Source organism: Grammomys surdaster, unplaced genomic scaffold (assembly GCF_004785775.1).
Source record: "Grammomys surdaster isolate TR1022 unplaced genomic scaffold, NIH_TR_1.0 126807, whole genome shotgun sequence".
Taxonomy (NCBI): domain Eukaryota; kingdom Metazoa; phylum Chordata; class Mammalia; order Rodentia; family Muridae; genus Grammomys; species Grammomys surdaster.
Window position 1 is genome coordinate 53,184 of NW_021621594.1, and position 26,338 is coordinate 79,521.

General features: G+C 38.8%; 2 protein-coding genes across 2 annotated transcripts; both read right to left on the bottom strand.

Moving 5' to 3' along the window:
• Positions 1 to 336: 336 nt before the first annotated feature.
• On the bottom strand, positions 337 to 1,885 carry LOC114615516 (gastrula zinc finger protein XlCGF67.1-like). The gene is made up of 2 exons (XM_028761205.1): positions 1,865 to 1,885; positions 337 to 981 (listed from the first exon to the last, which is right to left on the bottom strand). Exons 1-2 carry the CDS (start codon positions 1,883 to 1,885, stop codon positions 337 to 339), a joined length of 666 nt encoding a protein of 221 aa, XP_028617038.1.
• Positions 1,886 to 9,500: 7,615 nt separating this feature from the next.
• LOC114615517 (zinc finger protein 260-like) lies at positions 9,501 to 22,315 on the bottom strand. The gene is made up of 3 exons (XM_028761206.1): positions 22,215 to 22,315; positions 19,618 to 19,744; positions 9,501 to 12,662 (listed from the first exon to the last, which is right to left on the bottom strand). The coding sequence occupies exons 1-3, from the start codon at positions 22,242 to 22,244 to the stop codon at positions 10,666 to 10,668; spliced, it is 2,154 nt and encodes a 717-aa protein (XP_028617039.1). The 5' UTR covers positions 22,245 to 22,315; the 3' UTR covers positions 9,501 to 10,665.
• Positions 22,316 to 26,338: the final 4,023 nt, after the last annotated feature.

Sequence of the window (26,338 nt, forward strand, 5' to 3'; positions counted from 1 at the left end):
AGAGTGAATCCTGTCAGTTTCATAAACTTCATGAAGCCATTTGGGAATTATATTTCCTGCCCTTATCAGCTTCTTTTCTGGAGAGACTATTTCAGTCTCCCAGAAACTGCTACACAAACAGCACCTTCTCCAGGCTTTTCCATATATATTTTCTTCATTATGAAGTATTTGAGGTTGAAAAAGTAGAATGTTTTAATGAAGTATTTTGTACATTGTCACATATTAAATTTTTTTCTCAGTGTAAACTCTTGATATTTTCTAAGATTTGAACCCTACAGGATTTCAGAAATTTCTCATGTTCATATTGATTTCCCAATGTGGAGCATGCAGTGGTTTTTAACGGCAGAACTTAGATAAAACACATGCTTCATTCATTACTGACAGAAACTTTCTTTCAGCACTATGAATTTTCTGATGTTTTCTTAGACCTGAGAGGTGGGTAAAGACTTTGACACATTTACTCCATTTGTAATTTTCCTCTCCTGTATGAATTCTATGATGTATTCTAAGTTGGACTTTCTCAATATAGCATTTGTCCCCTTCACTGCATTTGTAAGGTTTCCCTCCAGTATGAATTTTCTGATGTCTTCTAAAATCTGAGCCACTGGTAAAAGATTTCTTACATTCACTACATTTATAAGGTTTTTCTCCTGTATGAACTCTCTGATGTTTTCTAAGGCCTGAACAGCATGTAAAGGATTTCTCACATTCACTGCTTTTGTAAGGTTTTTCTCCTGTGTGAATTCTCTGATGTATTGTAAGTTGGGCTTTCTGAATGAAGCATTTTTCACATTGACTACATTTGTAAGGTTTTTCCCCTGTATGAATTCTCTGATGGGTTCTTACATATGTCAGTGGGCTAAAGTTTTTGCCACATTCATTACATTTGTAGTTTTTCTCCCCCGTATGAATTGTCTGATGGCTTCTTCGGTGTGAGAGTTGGCTAAAACATTTGTGACATTCACTGCATTTGTAAGGTCTCTGTCCAATATGGGTTTTGTAATGGTATTTAGTCTGATACAACTTATAAAAAGCACTTGCCACAAGCCTTACATTTGTGGGGTTTCTCTCAGAATGATTTCTCTGGTGTGTACTGAGACACAAATGTATTCTTTGATTTTGATTGATGATGGGAAACGAATTTAAACAGTATACAGTCTTTAAACTTACAAGGTTCTTCTTTAGAGTCCTCACTTTAATGTCTGTTTATGGTTGAAGACTCAATAGTTGCATCCTTGAGTTTACCATATCTGTACTTACTGCAGTTCTCTGCAGTATCATGAGTATTATATGGTGTACATTGAGAGGATTCATGAACCATTTTTCCAAACTTGCTACATTTATAAGACTTCTCTTGGATATTCACAGGCTGATGGACCATATACTGTGTGCCTTGCTAAAAGATTTTTTCTTATTCTCCTCTTATCTGATGGCTCTCTGGAAAGTTAACACAATTATGGATAATAAAGGAGTGACACATGAATAACAAATTCAATAACTGATGTTTCCTTAAGTTCTCTAAAGCATGGAACAATAGCAATTCTTAGGAATACCACTCTCAGCAGAGGCCTTCTGTGTTTCACTATCATTAAATGGAAGATGAGAAAAAAAGACCCACTGTGATCTCCACCATACCAAAAGCAACAATAACAGTCTGCTCGTTCTTATCTGAACTACTCACCTTTCAGAGGATGAACAAATGGGTGGTAGAGCAATAATAAACTTTGAGACAGTGGCTCTCTGAAGTGTCATAAGAGGGATGTTTCTCTATTTTCTAGTTGTTTATATTTTTGAGATAGAGTCCATCATGCAGCCTTTCTTGGCTAGGAACACACTACTTAAATCAGGCTCTCCAGAAACTCACCAGATCCTCATGCTTCACCATTCCTAGTGCTAGGATTAAAATCATGCTGAGAGACCGAATGTCAAAAAACAAAGAAAGAAACAAAAACAACATGGTTACCACCAACAGCTCTTTATTTTAAAACCTCTCAATTTTTAAAAATCAGGAAGAGATAAATAGTTTAAGTCAATATGAAAATGAAAATCGTCCAATTAAATAAGCATACTGCAAGGCATTTCCATGCTCTGAATATTTAATTTTCTTTGATCTTTGAAGTTTTCCTTAAGATCTACATCAGAGAGCTGGAGAGACTGCACAGGATATAGCATTGGTTACTGTCATAGAGAACAAAGACAAATGTAAAAGAAGCACCAGGAAAAAGTGTTCATTATCAGAATCTCCCTTATTTCTGGTGGTCTCTAGACAGTTCAAAGAATTTACAGACAAACAAAGTAGGTAAATACAAAGGACAAGTCAGGGATTCTACAAGAAGAACATTCTTACCTACAAAGACTAGATTGCTGTAATTCTCCAACATCACATCCATGTACAAAGCCCTCTGAGGAGAGTCCAGGCATTCCCACTCCTCCTGAGAGAAGTCCACAGTCACATCCGTGAACTTCAACAGATCTTATAATGGAAAATTACCCATTTACCAGGTGCTGCTGGGGGGAAAATGTTTTCTTAGGTAAAAGAAAACTACCTAATGAGTTAGAGACATTTTTCTGATATAGACTAGGACAATTACTGTGAGGCGCGTGTGTAATCGTCTCGCCAGCAAGAACGCACCACACACACACACCAGAATCCTTCCGTAAAAACACGTTTATTCCCAAATACAAAATGGTGGAAGAAGACGCCAGGCCCAGGAAAAGCACTGCTTAATATACCCTTGGAGCGGTGCATTCACCTCTGATTGGCTGCTTACTCGTAGCGTGCCAAATGCCGTGGGATGGGCTTTAACTTTGGCAGGCCTTTTCCATGGCACATGCGCAATTCACCTATTCACCAGGAAAAATCCCGGATGTCAGGCAAACGCGGCTTTAGCCAGTGCATGCGCGGCTTCCTACATCTGCCCCTTTTTGTTTTATTGTAGAGGGTGGTAGTTGAGATCCCTGGGAAGGTTTTGTAACTCCCATATTTGGGGGTCTCACGGCGGGTCTGAGTCTCTTTAGAGGGCAGTGGTCAAACTCTTACCCGTCACGGGGTCAGCCTCCCCACCCGCGGCTGCCCTGTCTTAGGTGGCCGAGGCTTATCCGTCCACTCCGTTATAGACTTTCCAGACCTTCTATCCGTGGAACGAACACCTTAGTGGGCAGGGACTGTGTATAGAAATGTTTGAGGCTTTACCGGGTGTCTTTATCAGAAGCCCCTGGGTACAGCGGCTGAGGAATCTGTCTACTGGCTATTTCTTTTTTGTTTTGTTAAACAGGCACTGGTCAATGTCCCGTGTCTTAGGCTAGTTGACATTTCTCCACAGCCAGCACCAAAGAATGGTGAGCTCTCTGTCTAGGCTACGAGGGTCGCGCACCCACACCTGGCATTCTCAGAATATGCGCCCCAGGTTGTGGCCACTCGTAATGCCTGCTACTGGATAGACTCACCACTCGTGGTGTATCTCTGGCATATGGGATCAACTTATTCCCGTCGTTGGGACCAATTGGCAACTGGCCTGGAGACAAAAGGATGGAGCTGTCTATCTGGCTATTCTTGGCCTGTCTAGCGTGGTACCAGTCATGACTCAAACTCAAGCCCGATCAAGCAAATTCCATCTTGGGGGAATAGGCGATCAAGGACTAATAGTTTAAGACAGTCTCCCTTACCCTATCAGGTGCAATGGAAGCGAGTCCTCTGAGTGCAAGGGCTAAGGGAAACAGAAAGAGATGCAAACACCCATCCCTGTGCAATGGAGTCATCTCCTAGGGGTGCAAGGGCTGTTTGTCTCAAAATTCAGGTACCACAGCTACACAGACAAGAATCAGCCAGGCCAAGACTCCTCACCGACCCAGTACAATGGGCAAATCCTTTGAGGTGTAACGCTGATGGCCTAACATTTAGCACCACCACTCATGAGGGGGAGACTACTTATTTTTGAAGCAGTGATAGCCACACTGCAGGGGAAGGCCCTAGTTCTTTGGTCACAAGCGCCTGGCCAATAATAGCCTTGTCAAAATTTTGTTGAGCTCTGAGTTTGCAATCCAACCAAAGGATGAATACTGATCCGCAACATAGGGCTTACCAAACAGGCCTACTCCCACCCACTTAAAAGAAAAGAAAAGAAGAAAGCTGAAGAATTCCAGGAGGACAGTCTCTCAGTCAGGGACAGATCCACGCGCGTCGAGTTGATGTTCACCACAGCTGTTCTCAATTTTCTGAGTGTCTCACTGAAGTTTTCTGACCAATTTCCTGTAAGATATTGAAACAATTTTCTGGACAGATTAGTTACATTATGTCTGACTGGTATGGGTTTTGGAAAGGCAGATAATATGGTCCATCATCGTTTCCCCGATATACTAGGAACCTGTATCCCTTGGATCAGCACAAGGGCTGTCATCAGAGCCTGGAGGGTCCGCCTGGGTGTCACCTTCCAATATCGCAAGTCGCCGCGTCAGCCACTCTGGTAGCCAAAACGGGTTGTCTTCTTCCTGTGGGAACACACAAACCGCTCCCCTGGCTCTTAATAAAACAATATCTGGGCCCTTCCATTGTCCGGTCAAAATGTCTTTCCATTTTACCATCTCTTTCGGCCTGTCAGGCTCTAAACAGTGACGGTCAGCAGCCGAATGGCCCTGACTGTCCAGGTTTAAAATATTGAGAGTAAAAAGTGCTATAGAAACGGTGACTCGTGGCACTAAGGGCAGAGTCTCCTCTACTCCTCCCTTTTGTTTTATTAGATAAGACTTAAGAGTGCGATGAGCCCGTTCTATGATGCCCTGTCCCTGAGGGTTATAAGGGAGGCCTGTCAGATGGGTTACCTCCATTTGGAGACAAAATTGTCTAAACTTTTGAGAAGTGTATGCTGGCCCATTGTCCGTTTTAAGAATTTTAGGCTTCCCCCAGGCACTCCATGCCTCAAGGCAGTGTTGAATAACATGTGCTGCCTTTTCTCCGGTCAACGGAGAAGGAAATATAATTCCAGAATAAGTGTCAATGGAAACATGTAAATATTGTAATTTGCCAAAGGTTGGGATGTGAGTGACATCCATTTGCCAAATTTGTAGTGGCCGAATTCCTCGTGGATTAATTCCTACATGAGGCACTGGTAAAAATTGACAGCAATTCTGACATTGAGTAACTATATCTCTAGCTTCCTTTCTAGTTATCTCAAACCGACGACGTAACGTCTCTGCTGTCACATGAAAGTTTTTATGAAAATCTTTGGCCAAATCTAATTTTGAAGATAGGGCGATAGCAACCAATTTTGTGGCTCGATCTGCTAGGTCATTCCCATGAGACATTGGACCTGGTAGACCTGAGTGAGCCCTGATGTGTGTAATAAAAACCGGAAATCTCCTATTAACTAAGGCGAATTGAATCTTTTGAAAAACTTTTACAAGTCTACTAGATGGTCTAATTAGCCCAGCCACTTCTAAGGCTTTAACTGCATTTACTACATAAAAGGAATCTGAAACAATATTTAAAGGGCCTGGAAAGGTTTCAAGAACCTCCAAAACTACCAAGCATTCCACAACTTGAGGTGAAGTCTCCTGGTATTGTTTGGCAGTGACCTTATTATCAATTACATAAGCACCCACACCTGTCTTTGACCCATCTGTGTAAACGACCACTCCATCCAGGAGCGGCTTTTGAGATAAGACATGTGGAAATACAATAGCTTGAGTTAAGGCAAACTGTAAAATGGGATGTTTAGGGTAGTGATTATCTATTTGACCATTAAAGGAGGTAACCAACACGGCCCAAACATCAGAGGTAGCAGTTAATATTTGAACCTGATGTGCAGTATAAGGCACTATTAAAACCTTAGGCTCCCTTCCAAAATGAGTGACAGCTGCTTTTAATCCCCGTAAGGCAAGCTGAGCAACCGCATCTGGATACCATTCAATAATCTTTGCAGGAGATGCATTAGGATGAATCCATAATAAGGGCCCATCCTGCCATAACACGGCAGTTGGTAAATGTCTGGTTTTAAAGACACACAAATTAAAAGTTTTGGTCTCATCAATGCGTTTTAGCTGAACTTTTTGCAAGGCATCCTCCACCAATCGCAGGGCATGATTTGCAGCCGGTGTTAATGCTCTTGGTGAGGAAATATGGGAATCTCCTTTCAGAATGTCAAACAAAGGTTTTAATTCAGCAGAGGGAATTTTCAAAAATGGTCTTAACCAATTTATATCACCTAGTAACTTTTGAAAGTCATTTAAGGTATGTAAATGATCTCTGCGAATTTCTAATTTTTGAGGAACTATTTTTTCAGGGTAAATAACTGTCCCTAAAAAGGAACCGATTTTTGAAATTTGAACCTTCTCTGTGGCATTTTCATATACTAATTGTTCGATCAATGGCTTGACTTGCTCTGGGTCTCCAAAAATCTTGCCTGCTACTTTTGTCATTCTAGCAACAAATTCTGAGAAGGACTCCTGGGGGGCTTGTAATATTTTTGTTAAATTTCCTCCAGCCTCGCCCTTTTTCGAGAGGGCCTTCCATGCCTTAATTGCGGCGGTGGAAATCTGGCCATATGCTTCCCAATCATATTTAATCTGGTCGGCAACATACTGTCCTTGCCCTGTTAATAATTCAAAAGTCCACTGTCTCTGGTTGCCCTCCGCATTAGCGTTGGCCTTTGCCTGTGCTTGAGAAGCGTTGTGCCACAAAGCCTTCCATTCCATATACTGTCCCATATTAGGGAGAGCAGCTTTTACTGTGTTCTGCCAATCATTCGGAGTCATTGCCATAGTGGCAAATCTCTCAAGCTGCATAATTGTAAAATTAGCATCAACTCCATACTTGTTAACCGATTCAGCAAATTCTTTAATAGAAGCATACTCTACAGGTGCGTGGACACGACCTCTTCCTGCGTCCTCAAACACTGGAAAAGCTTGTAACATTTTTCTCTTGTCTTCCTCTGAAAGGAAGGAGCCTGAGCAGCGTCTGTCCACATAAGGCGGAAGTGTGCCGAGAACATTAGGTTGGGAGGGCGCTACAGGCCAAGAGGCCGTCCGGCTTCTATCTCTCGTTTTCCTCTGCTTTAGATTTCGCGGCGGCAACTGTTTATCTGGCTGGCATCTTTCCTCTTCATCTATCTCTTCATCTGAGTCCTCTGACTCGGAGGAAGTTAGCCCCTCCGATTCAGAGGCATCAAGCCTCAAAACTTCCTTTACCGGATAAAGAAATCTCTTTCTGAGGCTTACGTTCCTCCCGTCTCTCCCAAGGGTGTTCTTCCCCTCATCTTTCATCCCCGTAGATTGTTCCTTGGGGAGGCTTGATTTCTTTAATATATCCTTTTTCCCTTTTCCTTTCTGAATTTCTAAGAGCTTCCTTCTTTTCTCTGTTTCTGACATCCTAACCCGTAATCCGTCTGCCACTCCCCGAACCGCCACGAAAACCAAAAGGAAGAGAACTAACGCTACCAGCACCATAGCGAGAGCCTCTAAAGTTCCTGCCAACTGGGGAGGGAAATAAATTAAATCAAGTCCAAACATATCTCTCAGAGAGCATTACCTTGCGTAGAGGACGAGTGGAGGGCCTTCTTAAACAGCGCCGGCGATGGTAAATTCTCCTGGGTTTCTCGGCACCAACTGTGAGGCGCGTGTGTAATCGTCTCGCCAGCAAGAACGCACCACACACACACACCAGAATCCTTCCGTAAAAACACGTTTATTCCCAAATACAAAATGGTGGAAGAAGACGCCAGGCCCAGGAAAAGCACTGCTTAATATACCCTTGGAGCGGTGCATTCACCTCTGATTGGCTGCTTACTCGTAGCGTGCCAAATGCCGTGGGATGGGCTTTAACTTTGGCAGGCCTTTTCCATGGCACATGCGCAATTCACCTATTCACCAGGAAAAATCCCGGATGTCAGGCAAACGCGGCTTTAGCCAGTGCATGCGCGGCTTCCTACAAATTACAAATGACAAAATTTTCTAGAGGTGGTACAGAGGTGGTTCAGAAAGAAAGAGCACTAGATATTCTTCTATAGGACTCACACTTGGTTCTCAGCACCCACATTGTACAAAGCAGAGTTTCTACCTCCAGTTCTATCAGACATAATACTTTCTGCTGAATTCTGAAGGCAGAGCATCATGAATACACTTAAGCAAATATACTAACACAAACATAAAATAAAAATGAAAGTTAATTTTAACAAGGGATACTTTGAGCTGGGCATGGTGACACATGCCTTTAATTCCAGCACATGTTAGAAAGAGGCAGGCAGACCTCGGTTTGTTCAAGGCCAGCCCAGTCTACAGAGAAAGTTCTAGGGCAGCCATGGTTACACACACACACACACACACACAAACACACACACACACACACACACACACACACACACACACACAACCTTTCTCAAAAAAAATAAAAAAAATAAGGGCTGGAGAGACGGTTCAGCACTTAAGACCAATGAACATTCTTCCCGAAGTCCTGATTTCAAACTCCAGCAACTACATGATAGCTTACAATCATAATGGGAAATGATGCCCTCTTCTGGTGTGTCAGAGGAGAGCAGCAGTCTACTCACATACATAAAATGAATAAATCTTTTTAGAAAATTAAATAAGCCAAAAGGACACTCTCCAGAATAGTCATGCTCTATCTTGTATTTCCTATCTCAGTGAAAATAGCATCATTGTGATGATGGTCTTACAATAAGCAAGCTTCTAGAGACTATAAAATACATTTGAGGTCTGCATGTAGAAATGTAATTCTATAAAAGCTGTATATGTATCAAACAGGATCACGGTGTCTCCTCCTCTCAGATGGAGAAATTATGAGAAAAAATGTACTTCCAAATTGTCCAACTGTCGATGTTGTTGAAATACGAGCTCTAGATCAATCCTGTCTGCATTTGGGTCCCAACTGACTGTATTCTAAAATGCTCAGTTCAGATGCTAAGGCCTATGTGCAGTGCCACACCCTTTCTAAAAAAAAGAATATGGAATGCAGAATACATGCATGAGTAAAAATTCATGGATAAGTGCAATTTGGCATGCTGGGGTTTTGGGGAGCTTAACGGGTCCTGAGTCTACTGGGCACTCCATGGATGTGGGCCTTTGAGAGGTTTCCTTACCAGTTACCCTTTGTTCATTAGAACTCATGGGATGCCTTCAGGCTGTGGTGTCCTCAGGGGAACAGATCTGCAGGGTAGAACATGCCTGCTGGAAGAGCTCTACATCATTTTCATATAATTCAAAGTACTTGTTATGAAGGCAGAGTCACAAGGAGACAATATCTCAGTGGTATCTCAGTCCTAAGACCACTGATAATGAGGTTTCTTATGGTTTTAAGCAACCCCTGTGAGAGGTTCACTCTACCCTCAAAGCTGTTGCTACCCATGGGTTGAAAAACATTGCTCTAATATTCATTTCATGTTACAAGTCTGGAGAAAATATTAATGGATTTGGTACTTTTTTTTGGGGAGACACAACATATATATCCATCTATCCATACCAAGTGGATATTGAAAACAATCAAGTCCAACTTGTTGAACCAATGATCTTTATTGGAGTTCCATACAGGACTCAGGGGAAGGAATTAGGAAATGAGAGCCCAAAGGACTCAATGACAATTGCTATCCTGAAATTTAAAATCATCATATAATACAGATTATGAATACTGGACTCTGGCAGCAAACTGCATATCCATATGCATATCTACAGGATAAAAAGTATCCTATATTTGTGGCTCAGTTTGTCAAGTCCACTTTTAAGTCCACTTTTTAAAAGAAGTGTAATTTGTTTAAGTATCTTAATTTGATTTAAGCATACAAATGCTGTCTGTTTTACTGTCTGTTTACTCTGTTTTACTGTTTGAGACACGTATTTCCCACCTGCTCTTTGAAATAGATCATTTTAGACTCTAGGAAACTTTACACAATTCCATATTCTTCTAGCTTCTCCATCATGTATTCATTATGAAAAGTTTGAAAATGAACAAGTAAAAACTTTTAATGAAATATTTCCTTCATTGTCACATTTTCAGTTTCTCTCAGCATAAATCCTGGGTACTTTAAAAGATTGGAGTATCAAACACTTTCACAAGTTTCTCATACACACAATAAACAATTCTTTAGTGTGGAGTCTCAATTGTTGCAAACGATACAGATTAAATAAAGCACATGCCACATTTTTCCCCTCCAGTGGACACTTTTTTCTGACTAAAAATTTCTAGGTATTTTCTTAGTACTGAGATTTGGGCAAAGGAAAGCCTCATACATTACATGTCTGAGGTTTTTCTCCTGTAAGCATTCTTTAATGAACCAACAGTAAAAGATTTGTACATTTACTACATTTATAAAGACCCCCTTATATGTATTCTCTGATAAATTCTAAGATGATCCTCCTTGGCCATGGTTTTTCTCATTCTCATCATTTGTTAAATTTCTCTACTGTACACATTCTCTGGTGAGTGATAAGATTGATTCTGGCTCGAGAATTCATCACACTCACTATATTTTTAAGGTTCTTCTCCCGCATTAATTCTCTGATAAATTCTAAGACTGCTTTCGCAGGTAGAGTATTTGTCACATACACTAGATTTGAAAGGTGAAGAATTTGTCACATTCACTACATGTGTAACCTTTCTCTCGTATATGAACTATCTGATGAATAATAAGATTGAATTTTGGGGGAAATCATATGTCACATTCATATTTGTAGTGTTTTTTTCTCCTGCATAAATTCTCTGATGTTTTCTAACATCGCCTTTGTGGGAAAAGCATTTGTCACATTCACTAATTTCAAAGGCTTCTCTCCTGTATGAACTCTCTGATGAACATTCAGACTCCTTTTGAGGGTAAAGCATTTCTCACATTCACTACATTGGTAAGGTTTCTCTCCTGTATGAGTTCTCTGATGAATAGTAAGACTACTTTTTTGGGCAAAATATTTTGCACATTCACTACATTTGTAAGGTTTCTCTCCTGTATGAATTCTCTGATGAATAGTAAGACTACTTTTTTGGGAAAAATATTTTGCACATTCACTACATTTGTAAGGTTTCTCTCCTGTATGATTTCTCTGATGAATAATAAGACCGCTTTTTTGAGTAAAGACTTTGTCACATTCACTACATTTGTAAGGTTTCTCTCCTGTATGAATCCTCTGATGAATAATAAGATTGGCTTTTTGGGCAAAGTATTTGCCACATTCATTACATTTGTAAGGTTTCTCTCCTGAATGTATTCTCTGATGCATTCTAAGAAGATATTTCTTCGTAAAGCACTTGTCACATTCACTACATCTGTGAACTTTTTCTCCTGTATGAATTCTCTGATGAATACTAAGATAGCCTTTGTGGGTGAAGCATTTGTCACATTCACTACAGGTGTAACCTTTCTCTCGTGTATGAACTATCTGATGAATAATAAGTTTGAATTTTTGGGTAAAGCCTTTGTCACATTCACTACATTTGTAAGGTTTTTCTCCCGTATGAACTCGCTGATGACTTTTAAGACTGCCTTTGGAGGAAAAGCATTTGTCACATTCACTACATTTGTATGGTTTCTCTCCTGTGTGGATTATCTGATGACTTCTAAGGCCACTTCTGTAGCGAAAGCATTTGTCACATTCACTGCATTTGTAAGGCTTTTTTCCAGTTTGAATTTTCAGATGTCTGCTAAGACCACCAATTTGGGAGGAACATTTGTCATATTTAGTACATGTGTAACTTTTATCTCCTGTATGAACTATCTGATGAATCATAAGATTGCCTTTTTGGGTAAAGCCTTTGTCACATTCACTACATTTGTAAGGTTTTTCTCCTGTATGAATTCTCTGATGAATTTTAAGACTGGCTTTGTGGGTAAAGCATTTGTCACATTCACTACATTTGTACGGTTTCACTCCTGTGTGGATAATCTGATGACTTCTAAGACCACTTTTGTCGAGAAAGCATTTGTCACATTCACTGCATTTGTAAGGTTTTTTTCCAGTATGAATTTTCAGATGTTTGCTAAGACCATCAATTTGGGAGAAGCATTTGTCACCTTCACTACATTTGTAAGGTTTCGCTCCTCTATGAAGTCTCTGATGTCTTCTAAGATTGCCTTTGTGGGGAAAGCATTTGTCACATTCACTGCATTTGTAAGGTTTCTCTCCTGTATGAACTCGTTGATGAATTCTAAAATAGCCTTTGTCGGTGAAGCATTTGTCACATTCACTACATTTGTAAGGTTTCTCTCCTGTATGAATTCGCTGATGAACTCTAACATAGCCTTTCGTGGTAAAACATTTGTCACATTCACTACATTTGTAAGGTTTCTTTCTATTATTCGTTTGTTCCAGCATGAGTTTTTCTTTAGAGTCAAAATCCTTATCAAGCTCTGTACCACTGTATTCTTTCTTTCCTCTTTGGTTTCCCTGAGTTAAACTAATGGTAGAGCAGGCATTTAAACTGTTTGCAGGGTTTTTATATTTGCAAGGCTCTCTGTTGTTTCCAGTTTCAAGCCTGCTTAGGTTTGATGATTCAACAGATGTATCCCTGAGGTTAGGTTTATAAGTTGTACTTTGGGTGGATTCATGAATGATTTTAATAAGCTCATGACATTTATAAGACTTCACTTGGATATTCACATGCTCTTGGACAATATGCTGTAGGTCTTGATCTAAGATGTTCTCATATTTACGGCACATGCCATGATTCTCTGAAAAAATAAAATGTAATTAGAGATGACAGAGATTAGTAGACGAGTAAGACAATATCCCACCACATTCCCTGAAATTTTCTAATGTAAGTCAGTGATCTCAAAGATAGAGCTTTCAAAAATGGTCTTTCCTGTTTCACAGTCATAACATGGATGCTTAGAACAACCTCAAGTCTCATCTATATGAAATAACAGGAAACAATAGCCTTCTATATCTTATTTAAACACTGTGCTTTGCAGAAGGTAAAAAGAATAGGTGATGGAACAGTAAAGGACTTTGAGAAAGGAGCTATCTGAAGGATCAAGTTAAAAAAAGTTTTCGCCTTTTGGCTGGGGCAGACACATAGCTGGTCTGCTCCTGTGGAGATACAGAATCCTGAGCCATTCTAGAGGAGCCACTCTATTCAGAGCAGCGGAGGAGCCACTGCACTCAGAGCAGCAGACACCTAGCTGGTTTGCACTTGTGGAGACATCGAATCCTGAGCCATCCTACAGGGACCACTGCACCCAGAGCAGAAGTATTTCCAGATCCCGGAGGTGGTCTGAGTCCCAGGAGTTCTTCCAACCAGGAGATTAGGATCATAAGACCACAGAGACATCTGGACTCTGAGGAGCTCTGCAACAAGCAAGATAACTAGAAATACAGACTCCAGTCTTACACTGTGAGGGCAGGTAACACTAGAGTTAACCAGATGGCGAAAGGCAAACGCAAGAACATAAGCAACAGAAACCAAAGTTACTTGGCATCATTAGTACCCAGTTCTCCCAATATAGCAAGCCCTGGACACTCCCTCACACCAGAAAAGCAGGATTCAGAATTGAAATAATTTCTCATGATGATGATAGAGGATTTTAAAAAGGTCATAAGTAACCCCCTTAAAGAAATACAATAGAGTACAAGTAAACAGGTAGAAGCCCTTAAAGAGGAAACACAGACATCCCTTAAGAAATGCAAGAAAACCCAATGAAGGAATTAAACAAAAACATTCAGGATCTGAAAATGGAAATAGAAACAATAAAGAAAGCTCAAAGGGAGACAACCATTGAGATAGAAAATCTAAGAAAGAAATCAGGAGTCATAGACGCAAGCATCACCAACCGAATACAAGAGATAGAAGAGAGAATCTCAAATGCAGAAGATACGGTGGAAAATATTGACACAGTTGTCAAAGAAAATGCAAAATGCAAAAAACTCCTAACTCAAAACATCCAGGAAATCCAGGACACAATGAGAAGACCAAACCTAAGGATAATAGGTATAGATGAGAATGAAGATTCCCAACTTAAAGGGCCAGTAAATATCTTCAACAAAATTATTGAGGAAAACTTCCCTAACCTAAAGAACAAGATGCCCATAAACATACAAGAAGCCTACAGTACACCAAATAGACTAGACCAGAAAAGAAATACTTCCCATCACATAATAATCAGAACATCAGATGCACAAAACAAAGGAAAAATACTAAAATCAGTAAGGGAAAAAGGTCAAGTAACATATAAAGGCAGACCTATAAGAATTACACCAGACTTCTCACCAGAGACTATAAAAGCCAGAAGAGACTGGACTGACATCGTACAGACCCTAAGAGAACACAATTGCCATCCCAGATTACTATACCCAGCAAAACTCTCAATCACTATAGATGGTGAAACCAAGATATTCCATGACAAAACCAAATTTGCACAATATCTTCCCACAAACCCAGCACTTCAAAGGATAATTGATGGAAAATGCCAACACAAGGAGGGAAACTACAACCTAGAACAAGCAAGGAAGTAATCTTCCAACAACCTCAAAAGAAGATAACTATACAAACATAATTCTACCTGTAATAAAAAAATAACAGGAAGCCACAATCATTTTTCCTTAATATCTCTTAACATCAATGGTCTGAATTCTCCGATAAAAAGATGCAGACTATCAGACTGGATACACAAACAGGACCCAGAATTTTGCCGCATACAAGAAACACACCTCAGAGACAAAGACAGACACTGCCTCAGAATAAAAGGGTGGAAAACAATTTTCCAAGCCAACGGTCCCAAGAAACAAGCTGGAGCAGCCATTCTAATATCAAATAAAATCAACTTTCATCCAAAATTAATCAAAAAAGATAAGGAAGAACACTTCATACTCATCAAAGGAAAAATCTACCTAGGTGAACTCTCAATTCTGAACATCTATGCTCCAAATGCAAGGGCACCTACATACATAAAAGAAACTTTACTAAAGCTCAAAACACACATTACACCTCACACAATAATAGTGGGGGATTTCAACACCCCACTGTCAGCAATGGACAGATCATGGAAACAGAAACTAAACAGAGACACTTTGAAATTAACAGAAGTTATGAACCAAATGGACTTAACAGACATCTATAGAACATTTCATCCTAAAACAAAAGAATATACCTTTTCCTCAGCACCTCATGGTACCTTCTCCAAAATAGCCATATAATTGGTCACAAAACAGGCCTCTACAGATACAAAAAGATTGAAATAATCTCTTGCATCTTATCAGATCACCACTGACTAAGACTGGTCTTTAATAATGACAAAACCAATGGAAAACCCACGTGCACATGGAAACTGAACAACTCTCTACTCAATGATGACTTGGTCAAGGAAAAAATAAAGAAAGAAATTAAAGACTTTTTAGAATTCAATGAAAATGAGGACACATCATACCAAAACTTGTGGGACTCCATGAAGGCAGTGCTAAGAAGAACACTCATAGCTCTAAGTGCCTACAAAAAGAAACTGGAGAGAACACACACTAACAACTTGACTGCACAACTAAAAGCTCTAGAACAAAGAGAAGCAAATACACCCAGGATAAGTAGAAGGCAGGAAATAATCAAACTCAGGGCTGAAATCAACCAAATAGAACAGAAAGAACAATACAAAATATCAACAAAACCAGGAGCTGGTTCTTTGAGAAAATCAACAAGATAGATAAACACTTAGCCAGATTAACCAGAGGACACAGAGACAGTATCCAAATTAATAAAATCAGAACTGAAAAGGGAGACATAACAACAGAAACTGAAGAAATTCAAAAAATCATCAGATCCTACTACAAAGGCCTATACTCAACAAAACTGGAAAACCTGGATGAAATGGACAACTTCCTAGACAGATACCAGGTACCAAAGTTAAACCAGGAGCAGATAAACCATCTAAATAGTCCCATAACCCCGCAGGAAATAGCAGCAGTCATTAAAAGTCTCCTCACCAAAAATAGCCCAGGAGCAGATGGTTTTAGTGCAGAATTCTATCAGACCTTCAAGGAAGACCTAATACCAATTCTCTTCAAACTATTCCACAAAATAGAGACAGAAGGAACACTACCCAATTCCTTCTATGAAGCTACAATTACACTCATACCCAAACCCCACAAAGACCCGACAAAGAAAGAGAACTTCAGACCAATCTCCCTTATGAGCATCGATGCAAAAATACTCAATAAAATTCTAGCAAACTGAATCCAAGAACACATCAAAACAATCATCCATCATGATCAAGTAGGTTTTATCCCAGGAATGCAGGGATGGTTAAATATTTGGAAATCTATCAATGTAATTCACTATATAAACAAACTCAAAGAAAAAAAACCACATGATCATATCACTAGATGCTGAGAAAGCATTTGACAAATTCAACATCCCTTCATGATAAAAGTCTTGGAAAGATCAGGAATTCAAGGCCCCTACCTAAACATAATAAAAGCAATTTACAGCAAACCAGTAGCCAACATCAAACTAAATGGAGAGAAACTTGAAGCAATCCCACTAAGATCAGGGAATAGAAAAGGCTGCCCACTCTCCCCCTACCTATTCAATATAGTACTGCAAGTCCTAGCCAGAGCAATTAGACAACAAAAAAAAGTCAAAGGGATACAAATAGGGAAGGAAGAAGTCAAAATATCACTATTTACAGATGATATGATAGTATACTTAAGTGACCCCCAAATTTCCACCAGAGAACTCCTAAACCTGATGAACAACTTCAGCAAAGTGGCTGGTTATAAAATCAACTCAAACAAATCAGTAGCCTTCCTCTACATGAAAGACAAACAGACTGAAAAAGAAATTAGGGAAATGACACCCTTCACAATAGTCAGAAATAATATAAAATACCTTGGTGTGAATCTTACCAAGCAAGTGAAAGACCTGTATGACAAGAACTTAAAGTCCCTGAAGAAAGAAATCGAAGAAGATGTCAGAAGATGGAAAGATCTCCGATGCTCATGGATTGGCAGGATTAATATAATAAAAATGGCCATCTTGCCAAAAGCAATCTACAGATTCAATGCAATTCCCATTAAAATCCCAACTCAATTCTTCACTGAGTTAGAAAAGGAAATTCTCAAATTCAATTGGAATAACAAAAAACCTAGGATAGCGAAAACTATTCTCAACAACAAAAGAACTTCTGGAGGAATCATCATCCCTGACCTCAAGCTGAACTACAGAGCAACAGTGATAAAAACTTAATGGTATTGGTACAGAGACAGGCAGGAAGATTAGTGGAATAGAATTGAAGACCCAGAAATGAACCCACACACCTATGGTCCCTTGATCTTTGACAAAGGAGCTAAAACTGTCCAGTGGAAAAAGGACAGCATTTTCAACAAATGGTGCTGGTTCAACTGGAGGACAACATGTCAAAGAATGCAAATTGATCCATTCTTATCTCCTTATACAAAGCTCAAGTCTAAATGGATAAAGGACCTCCACATAAAACCAGATATACTGAAACTAACAGAAGAGAAGGTGCGGAAGAACCTTGAAAACTTGGGCACAGGGGAAAAGTTCCTGAACAGAACACCAATGGCATATGATCTAAGATCAAGAATTGGCAAATGGGACTTCATAAAATTGCAAAGTTTCTGTAAGGCAAAGGACACTGTCAATAGGACAAAACGACAACCAACAAATTGGGAAAATATCTTTACCAATCCTACATCTGATAGAGGGCTAATATTCAATATATACAAAGAACTCAAGAAATTAGACTCCAGACAACCAAATAACCCTATTAAAAAATTGGGTATAGAACTTAACAAAGAATTTTCAATGGAGGAAACTTGAATGGCCGAGAAGCACCTAAAGAAATGTTCAGTATCCTTAGTCATCAGGGAAATGCAAATCAAAACAACCCTGAGATCCCATCTCACACCAGTCAGAATGGCTAAGATTAAAAACTCAGGTGATAGTAGATGCTGGGGAGGGTGTGGAGAAAGAGGAACTCCTCCATTGTTTGTGGGACTGCAAGATGGTGCATCCACTTTGGAAATCAGTCTGGCGGTTCCTCAGAAAATTGGAGATAACATTACCTGAGAATCCAGGTATACCACTCCTAGGCATATACCCAGAAGATGCTGTAACATATAACAAGGACATATGCTCAGCTATGTTCATAGCAGCCTTATTTATAATAGTCAGAAGCTGGAAAGAACCCAGATGTCCTTCAACTGAGGAATGGGTACAAAAAATGTGGTACATTTACACAATGGAGTATTACTCAGCTATTAAAAACAATGAAATTCCTAGGTAAATGGATGGAACTAGAAAATATCATCCTGAGTGAGGTAAGCCAATCACAAAAGAACACACATGGTATTCACTCACTGATTATTCGATATTAGCCCAGAACCTTGAAATACCCAAGATTCAACTCACAGGCCACATGAAGCTCATGAAGAAGGAAGACCAAGTGGGAGTGATTCGGTCCTTCTTAGAAGGAGCAACAGAATACTCAAGGGAGCTAATATGGAGACAAAGTGAGGGACAGAAACTGAAGGAGGGGCCATCTGAAGACCATTCCACCTGAGTATCCATCCCATGTGCAGTCACCAAAGGTAGATGCTCATGTGGAAGTCAGAAAGTGCATTCTGATAAGAACCTGATATAGATGCCTCCTCAGAGGTCTTCAAGAGTCTGACATATTCAGAGGCAGATGCTCACAGCTAGCCATTGGACTGATCATGGGGTTCCCAATGGAGGAGTTACAGTGAAGACTGTAGGAGCTGAAAGGGTTTGCGACCCCATGAGGAGAGCAACAATACCAGCCAACCAGAGCTCCCAGGGTCTAAACCACTAGCCTGGAAGCACTTAGGGAGGGATCCATGGTTTCAGCTGTATATGTAAGGGTTGAGAGCCCTTACATATACATAGCATAGGTGGGAAAAGAGATCCTTGGTCTCATGAAGGCTGGACGTCCCAGGGGGTGGGAATTTGAGGGTGGTTAGGTGGGAGTGGGGGGGTAGGTAGGGGTACATCCGCAGAGAAGCAGGAGGGGTGAGGGGATAGGGGGTTCCTGGGTGGGTGGGGGATGGGGTAAGGGGATAACATATGAAATGTAAATAAAACATCCAATAAAAAAAATTTTTATAAAAAGTTTCTTGATTTTCCTTTTTAATGTTTTGTGACAGAGTAATACAGTCAGCTAGGAATTCATTATGTAATCTACACTGGCATGGAACTCATGATATAGAAGCCATGCTGTATCAAAATTAAACAGAAAAACCAAAGGTCAAAAACTAAATAAATGAGGAACAACAAAATTCTCACAAGCAACAGCTCTTCAGCTCTTTCTCTATTTATAAACTTCTGCATTCTTAAAATTCATCAACAATTGAAGACTGAAATGCAACATTAAAATTAGAATACTCCCATTATTACAGGAGTGGCACTGAATATTCAGGTTTTTTTGAACGTTGAACTTTTGCTTAAAGCAGTTACATGTCTTGAGAGATTACACAGAACACAATACTGGATCCTCTCCTGCAGAGTGGAGAGAAATGTAAAGGAAACACAATGAAGAACTTATGTTGGTATCCAGAACTTCCCTTATTCTGGGAGTCTCTAGACATGTCAGAGAGTTGATATACACACAGTAGGTAAAATCAAAGAATGAATCAGGAATTTTACAATAAGGCTATTCTTACCCACAAAAAGCAGATTGTTGTAATTCTCCAACATCACATCCATGTACAATGCCCTCTGAGCACGGTCAAGACTTTCCCATTCCTCCTGTGAGAAGTCCACAGCCACATCCTTGAATGTTAACTGACCCTGTAATAGAAAATTACCTGTTTATCATGTGCTGCTGGACAAAAGAGTTTTCCTAGATGAAACAGACCTAAAGAATAAGGGTCACGTTGTGATCAATATGAGTCATGGGAAATATTCAAGGACAAACAGCATCTTCTAGAAGTGCTATAGAAATGCGTCAGAAGTTAAGCATTGCTGCTCTTATCAGACAATGCAGAGAATGACATGCTATATTGAGTACATTCCTAAGGTCTCTCTGTTACATGAATTTTCAACAGATGAATATGGCACCATCACTGCATTTGAAAATTGTGTGCAGGTTGGATTCTATGATCCTAAATTGTTTCCCAGCACCCACATGAACTACACAGCAGATGTTTACTTCCAATCCTTTAAAATCTAGTGCTCTCTTCTGAACATAAAGGCTGGAGGAATATATAGCACATATGGATATTTTCAGGCAAATGAACATAAAAGAAAACTGAAATTTAATTTAGTAAAGGATGTTACCTACCATAGTCTTAGTCTTTATTGTATTTTCCTATTCTCTGAAACAGGATTACATAATGGAATCAAAAACAGCAAATTTTTAGTGAATATAACATATGAGATCTAGATGCTGGAATTTACCATTATGAATTAAAGGGTTGTTATCAACCAGAATCCCAGTGACACATCACAGATGGTCAAGTTAGAATGAGTAAAACTGTGCTTCTAAATTCTACAGCTGTCATTCTTGCTCAACCATGGACATTATATCAATCCTGTCTGCAGCTGGGTCTCACCTGACTCTACTCTAAAATTCTCAGTGGACATCCTGAGACCTAGGTACAATGCTGTACCCTTACTAGAGCAAAGAGGTAGAAAGTGAAACACAGAATTGTTGGATGAATTAAGAACCACAATTTTTCTTTAAACAGAAAAAAAGTGTAATGTCAGTGAACACATTCGATATTTCAAAGGACACACAGTATAAAGTCCTTTATAAAGATGTTTTATGAGACTATATTCACAACATTAAAATATATAAAAGAAAAACGGAACTAGAGACCATTAAAATTATTTACAGTGTTCTCAAAGTTGACATATGCAATACAGATAATATCCATTTCATAAATTCCATATGGTCTTTTACTACAGAATAATTAGACACGTATGTATTAATAAATGGTATATGTGACAATGCACTCAGATGAGGTAGAATAATTCTCTTTGAACAAATTTTGCTTTTAAATTGAGAGAATTATACTAACTCTTTTAAATATATCATTGCTAGTGAGATTGACTTAAGTGAAAACTTGAATCTTTTAATTTTAACTTTCTTTTCTTTCTACACACATTGTAGTTAACTGCCATGCCTGACTTCGGTCCCAAGGCATTTATGTTGAACTCAGGGATTCACGGTCATAATGTGTCACTCAGTACACGTAGATACATGCAGATAAACACTTATAAACTCAAACACGTGAAAAGAACACTATTGTAAAGAAACAGCACCACAACCCTTCAGAGGTTTTCCCCTATGTAACACATCGCTTGGAAGAGAGAAAAAAACATATGAAGAATGGAACATTCTTTTCATTAAAGAGGAGAAGAGAACAATTAAGAGGGACATTCGGTGAAGGTTGAAATTTCATGGATTATACAAAGTAGCAAGGCAATACTCTCCAGAAGAATCTTACTAATACATTCCATATGCTGCAATAAAAAGGTACACACAGTAGTGTTTATACTACTTCTAAAAAATGAAACAAAGGAGAAATAGAAAATAATCATCTGTATATTGAGAACTTACCACACTGAGCACTGGTCAGACTCTCCAGACACAGATTTCATGTGTCAGCACACCCATGATTACTGTGTGACACAAAATGCCAAAAAGAGATTCCAGAATACTACAATCTGCATCCTCTAAAAACACATCAATTTTATGGCAAGAGAGAGTCACATATTCCTTCCATCATCTGTGCCTCTACGGAGCTGAAATATATTTACTACTAGAATGCAAGACAGTGAGTGTATTCTAATTCTACTTTCCCATAAACTCTACTCTTCCATATATTTGCCTATCCACATCCACAAGCTTGTTTCCAGAAACCTGACCATTCCTGAAACAGCATTTATGTAGCATGTGAGACCTTAGTTCCCCACTAATATAAATGGGCACAAGTTCATCCAACATAGAAATTAGCTATTAATATATTCATTGAGAATCATTTGCAGTAGATTCTCATTCAGACCTGAAGGTCTCAGGCCCTGGAAATTTATGTCCTCACAGTATAAAATCCAGTGAAAATACAATAGGCACAAGGCTGTGCTTGTCCCATTAGAAGTGAAAGATCTAAAGGCTCAATTTTGATCATTGGAGAAGAATAAAGATAAATTACCGAAACGAAACACTTTAGATAACATTACCAGAGGTAGAGAACTAAGGTCTCAAATGGTTTAAATACTAATAGGGATTTCAAAGAAATGTGGAAAGGGCACTAACCTGAGGAACATTTATGAGAGAAGCATTCATTCTTCTTGTTACTCTTCTCCGAAAAATTAAAAGCTAAAATAAATACAACAATCTTATGAACAATGCTAAACCATAAAAAAAATAACATAAGAAGGAAAACTATACCAGTAAACTTGACAACATTCCTACAGACAGGATAGCATGGAATGGTATATTTAATATGGCAAGGAAAATTACTACAAACTGTGGTCTTCAAACTTTAGCATGTACCAGGCACAGATATAAAGTATATGCATACCAGCTGCAAAAAACTACTACTCAGGGTTATTACTGGGAATGTAAGATTCAAGAACTAGAGTCAGAGGCAAATGGCTAGTGGGGCCCTAAGATGGATGCCTAGTATTAAATGAAGTTCATTTGCTATCAAACAAGAATACAATATCTGACCCTTTGGTTATGTTTCATTTCATTCTACCTGACAGATACACAACATCTCCTTTCGATGTTTGTCCTGTTGTCTTGTACAGACATAGATTCTACTTGTCAAATATCATATTTTGCTCAAATTGATAAATCATCATCAGGTCAAATTACAGCCATTTCCATCATCATCTAAGAAGGCTTTACTTTGTTTCTGAGGTAAAATGTATCTTTCCAATTACTCTTCCTTTAAATGAGAATTTCTTTTCTAAGTTGCAAGCATACCTTTGTGTGAGAGTATTGACCACTTAAATCCATGTGAACACATTTATAAGGAGAATATTACAGTTCAGGACACACCTGTCTTTAAATGGCATGTCCATGTGCTGAATGTTCTAAGACAGTGGTTCTAGGCCTTTCTAATGCTGAAATCTTTTAATACAGTATAAGGAATTCATGAGTTAATGTATGTACATGTGGCAGGCCTACCTGTAGATTGACAGAGGAGTGGCTTATCAGTTCCTAAGACCATCAGAAATATATGATTTATGGTAGACTCATGTGACCCCTGTGATAGGGTCAACTGACCGCCGCCCTTCCACAAACACACAGGGTCAAGACCCTCAGGTTGAGAATTGTTCTAGGCAATGCCAAGGCAAAATCATCAAGAGGCAGGCATGGTAGAAACTCTGCTACTCATAAAAGGATATGTATAGAGATACAATAAATCATTTCAGGGTATGCTCTTGGGATGATTCACACATTATGTCAGATCCATCAAAATATTACCACTGTTGGAAACATCTTCCTGAGCATGCATATATCTGTGTTTTGGGGTTGTTCTAGGCAGTTCTCAGGTTCCAAATTATTAGTAAATATTCCTCAAGTGACACTGCTCAGTTCCTGGCTGCTATCGATTTCCTTTATGATGATAATCCTCACAATTCCAGATGAAAGAATATATGTGTGACACAGGATTCCTGTCAAATAAACCTATACATATACATTCACCCATAGGCATACAAATATATGTAAAAATACATACATATATACATATTTTATGTATGTCTCAAAAATAAGAACTTACTGTGTATGTTGAAATAGTATTACTACACAAAGTCGTCATGACCACAATAATAGCATATATGCCACTCATTCTTCTTCTGTGCAAGATTATTATAGGTCTTTCTAAAAGAATTGTAGAATTCTTTTATAATATATAATGTATTATATAGACCTTATGTTTCTCTCATATCAAATGGTTTTCCAGACATTAGTCTCTTTCTATGTAACTGCGCAGGTAGTTTAGTGTGATAATAGGAAATAGCAGAGGGATGGCATGGTGTGGAAAGTCATACAAAATAAATGAGAATTGAAGAGGAAAAGGATGATTTTACTAAAAACAAGTGAATATCAACATTTTATGTCTTAAAACTAGGCCAGGCGATGAGCAAGTGCTGACACACTGTCTCCACTAACAATGTTTGAGGGCTGGACAGACTGAGCAATGAATTCTACAATTCTTTTAGAAAGACCTATAATAATCTTGCACAGAGGATATTTCCTACTTTAGAGACTTAATGAACATTGACACAGAATTCATGGAGCACCAATGACACTTTCTTACAATGTCAGGGTAACTGCCAGCTCAGAAAAGACACAGAAGTGAGGTGACAGAGCCACATTGAAAAGTTTGGCAGCAAGAGGCCCTGCTTGGAAAAGCCCAATAACTACATAACTCAGGGCTTAAAAGTATGTAAAGCAGTCAATTGAAGTAGAATGTGCAAAGATATTATAAAGGTTATATAGAAATTAATGAAATAGAATCAAAGATAATAAAATCATTCAACACAACTGACTTGTCTCTGTGTAGAGACTAAAGTACTGACAAAAGATTGTTCACTTAAATGAAACTAAATGAATGACTCTGTGTGTATTAGAAAAGTGATATAAAGGCAACACTGCAATGTATGACAATGACGTCAGTGCTACATTATGCAGTGCTGCGGAAAGTCATGTAAGAATAAATCAGAAGTGAACAAGAAATGGTGAGTTCCTTGAAAAAAAGAACAAATCAACCTCCTATAGTATATTACTAGAATATGCATCAAACAAGTGCTGAGACTGAAGCAGGAAGAATTTCTTCGAACTGTGTCTGAGGACTGGATAGACTTGCATGGAATTCTCCTTTCCTTAGACAAACCTTATCCTGATGTCAAAAACAGAATATTGCCTAAAACACAAAGAAGAGGAACACTAGAAAAGCTGGCTTTATCTCAATGCCCAAAGTAGGGGAACTCAAACCATTATATGCAAAGAAAAATCACTGACTAGTTGCCAGGATGTATACAGACACAGAGAAGGCCTCTAAATCCCATGGAAATGGAAGGACAGCTGTATTCATATCAGAACACAAGACTGTTTCAGCACTTACAAACTAATCAATGGAAGACCCCGAAGATGGAGATACAAATGAGAGAGGAAAAATGATCATGTAAATATATATATATATAAAGCCCTGAAGCAAAATATGACATTTGCTGAATATAAAAGCTCTCAAGAGTGTGAGAAGAGAGGGAACACATGCCAGAATCATAAAAACAAAGAGAACCACACCTAATTCTGTTAACTTGAATCATTATATAGTACCTCAAGATTGTTTACTGTGTTTTTGAAAGTGATGTGTATGGATGTTTGCTTGCATGTAGGTCTGTACATTTCTTTCTTTCTTTTCTTTTTTTCTTTAAAAAAGATTTATTTACTTATTTTACGTGAGTATACTGTAGCTGTCCATAGACATAGCAGAAGAGAGAATCAGATCCCATTATAGATGGTTATGAGCCACTACATGGTTGCTGGGAATTGAACTCAGGACCTCTGGAAGAGCAGTCAGTGCTCTTAACTTCTGAGCCATCTCTCAAGCCCGGTCTTTACATTTCTTATATGCAGTGCCTGCAGTGGCCATAAGAGGAAAATAGATCTTTTAGAACCGGAGTTACAAAAGACTTATATCACCATGTACGTCTTTGGAACTAATCTTGGAAACTGCAAGAGCAACAGGTGCTCTTAGCTGTTGACACAACTCTACAGCATTTTCCTTTCCTATCTATTTTAGAAACTTAAATGAATGAACAATGAGAGACTTCATGGATTATTGAGGACACTTTCTTATAGTATAACCCTGAGTTCGAGCTTATAAAAGACACAGGAACCCAAAAATGGGGTGACAAAGAAACACTGAGACGTTTTGGCAACAATGGGCACCACTTGGTTTGTTTTTAGTTTTTTTTTGTTTTTTTTTTTATTGGATATTTTATCTATTTACATTTCAGATGTTATCTCGTCTCCCCACCCCCACATTTGCTCATTATGAAAGCTCTGAAGAATGTGAGACTATGAGGAATATACGCCAGGACAATCAATACAATGAGGTTCAAACTTACAAATCCACACTAGAAAGGAAATACATAAAGATACAGAGAATGAAAAATGTTTTGACTTTGAATATAAACCCACATTAAACAAATACACAATGCAAAGAAACCATTCCAATGCTAGAAATGTGGGCAAGGATTTAAGCCATGTTCAAACCTTGGCAGACATAAAGGAATTCACAAAGAAGAACTTTATAAATGTACAGATTACAGTAAGCTCTTTGGCATGTCATAACTCATGCTTAGACTTTGATGTACATAACTACACGCCCTACGTGCATCATGGGAAAAACCTGACAC

What these genes read in the sequence shown, in the direction of transcription:
- LOC114615516 (XM_028761205.1), bottom strand. Translation starts at nt 1,885, where the DNA reads ATGGTGAAGCATGAGGATCTG. An exon ending in TGGTGAAGCATGAGGATCTG is followed by an intron (nt 982 to 1,864) that starts GTGAGTTTCTGG and finishes CATATTGGACAG; the next exon opens with AGACCTTACAAATGCAGTGA.
- LOC114615517 (XM_028761206.1), bottom strand. Translation starts at nt 22,244, where the DNA reads ATGAATGCTTCTCTCATAAATGTTCCTCAG. An exon ending in CTCTCATAAATGTTCCTCAG is followed by an intron (nt 19,745 to 22,214) that starts GTTAGTGCCCTT and finishes TTTCTATTACAG; the next exon opens with GGTCAGTTAACATTCAAGGA. An exon ending in CAACAATCTGCTTTTTGTGG is followed by an intron (nt 12,663 to 19,617) that starts GTAAGAATAGCC and finishes TTATTTTTTCAG; the next exon opens with AGAATCATGGCATGTGCCGT.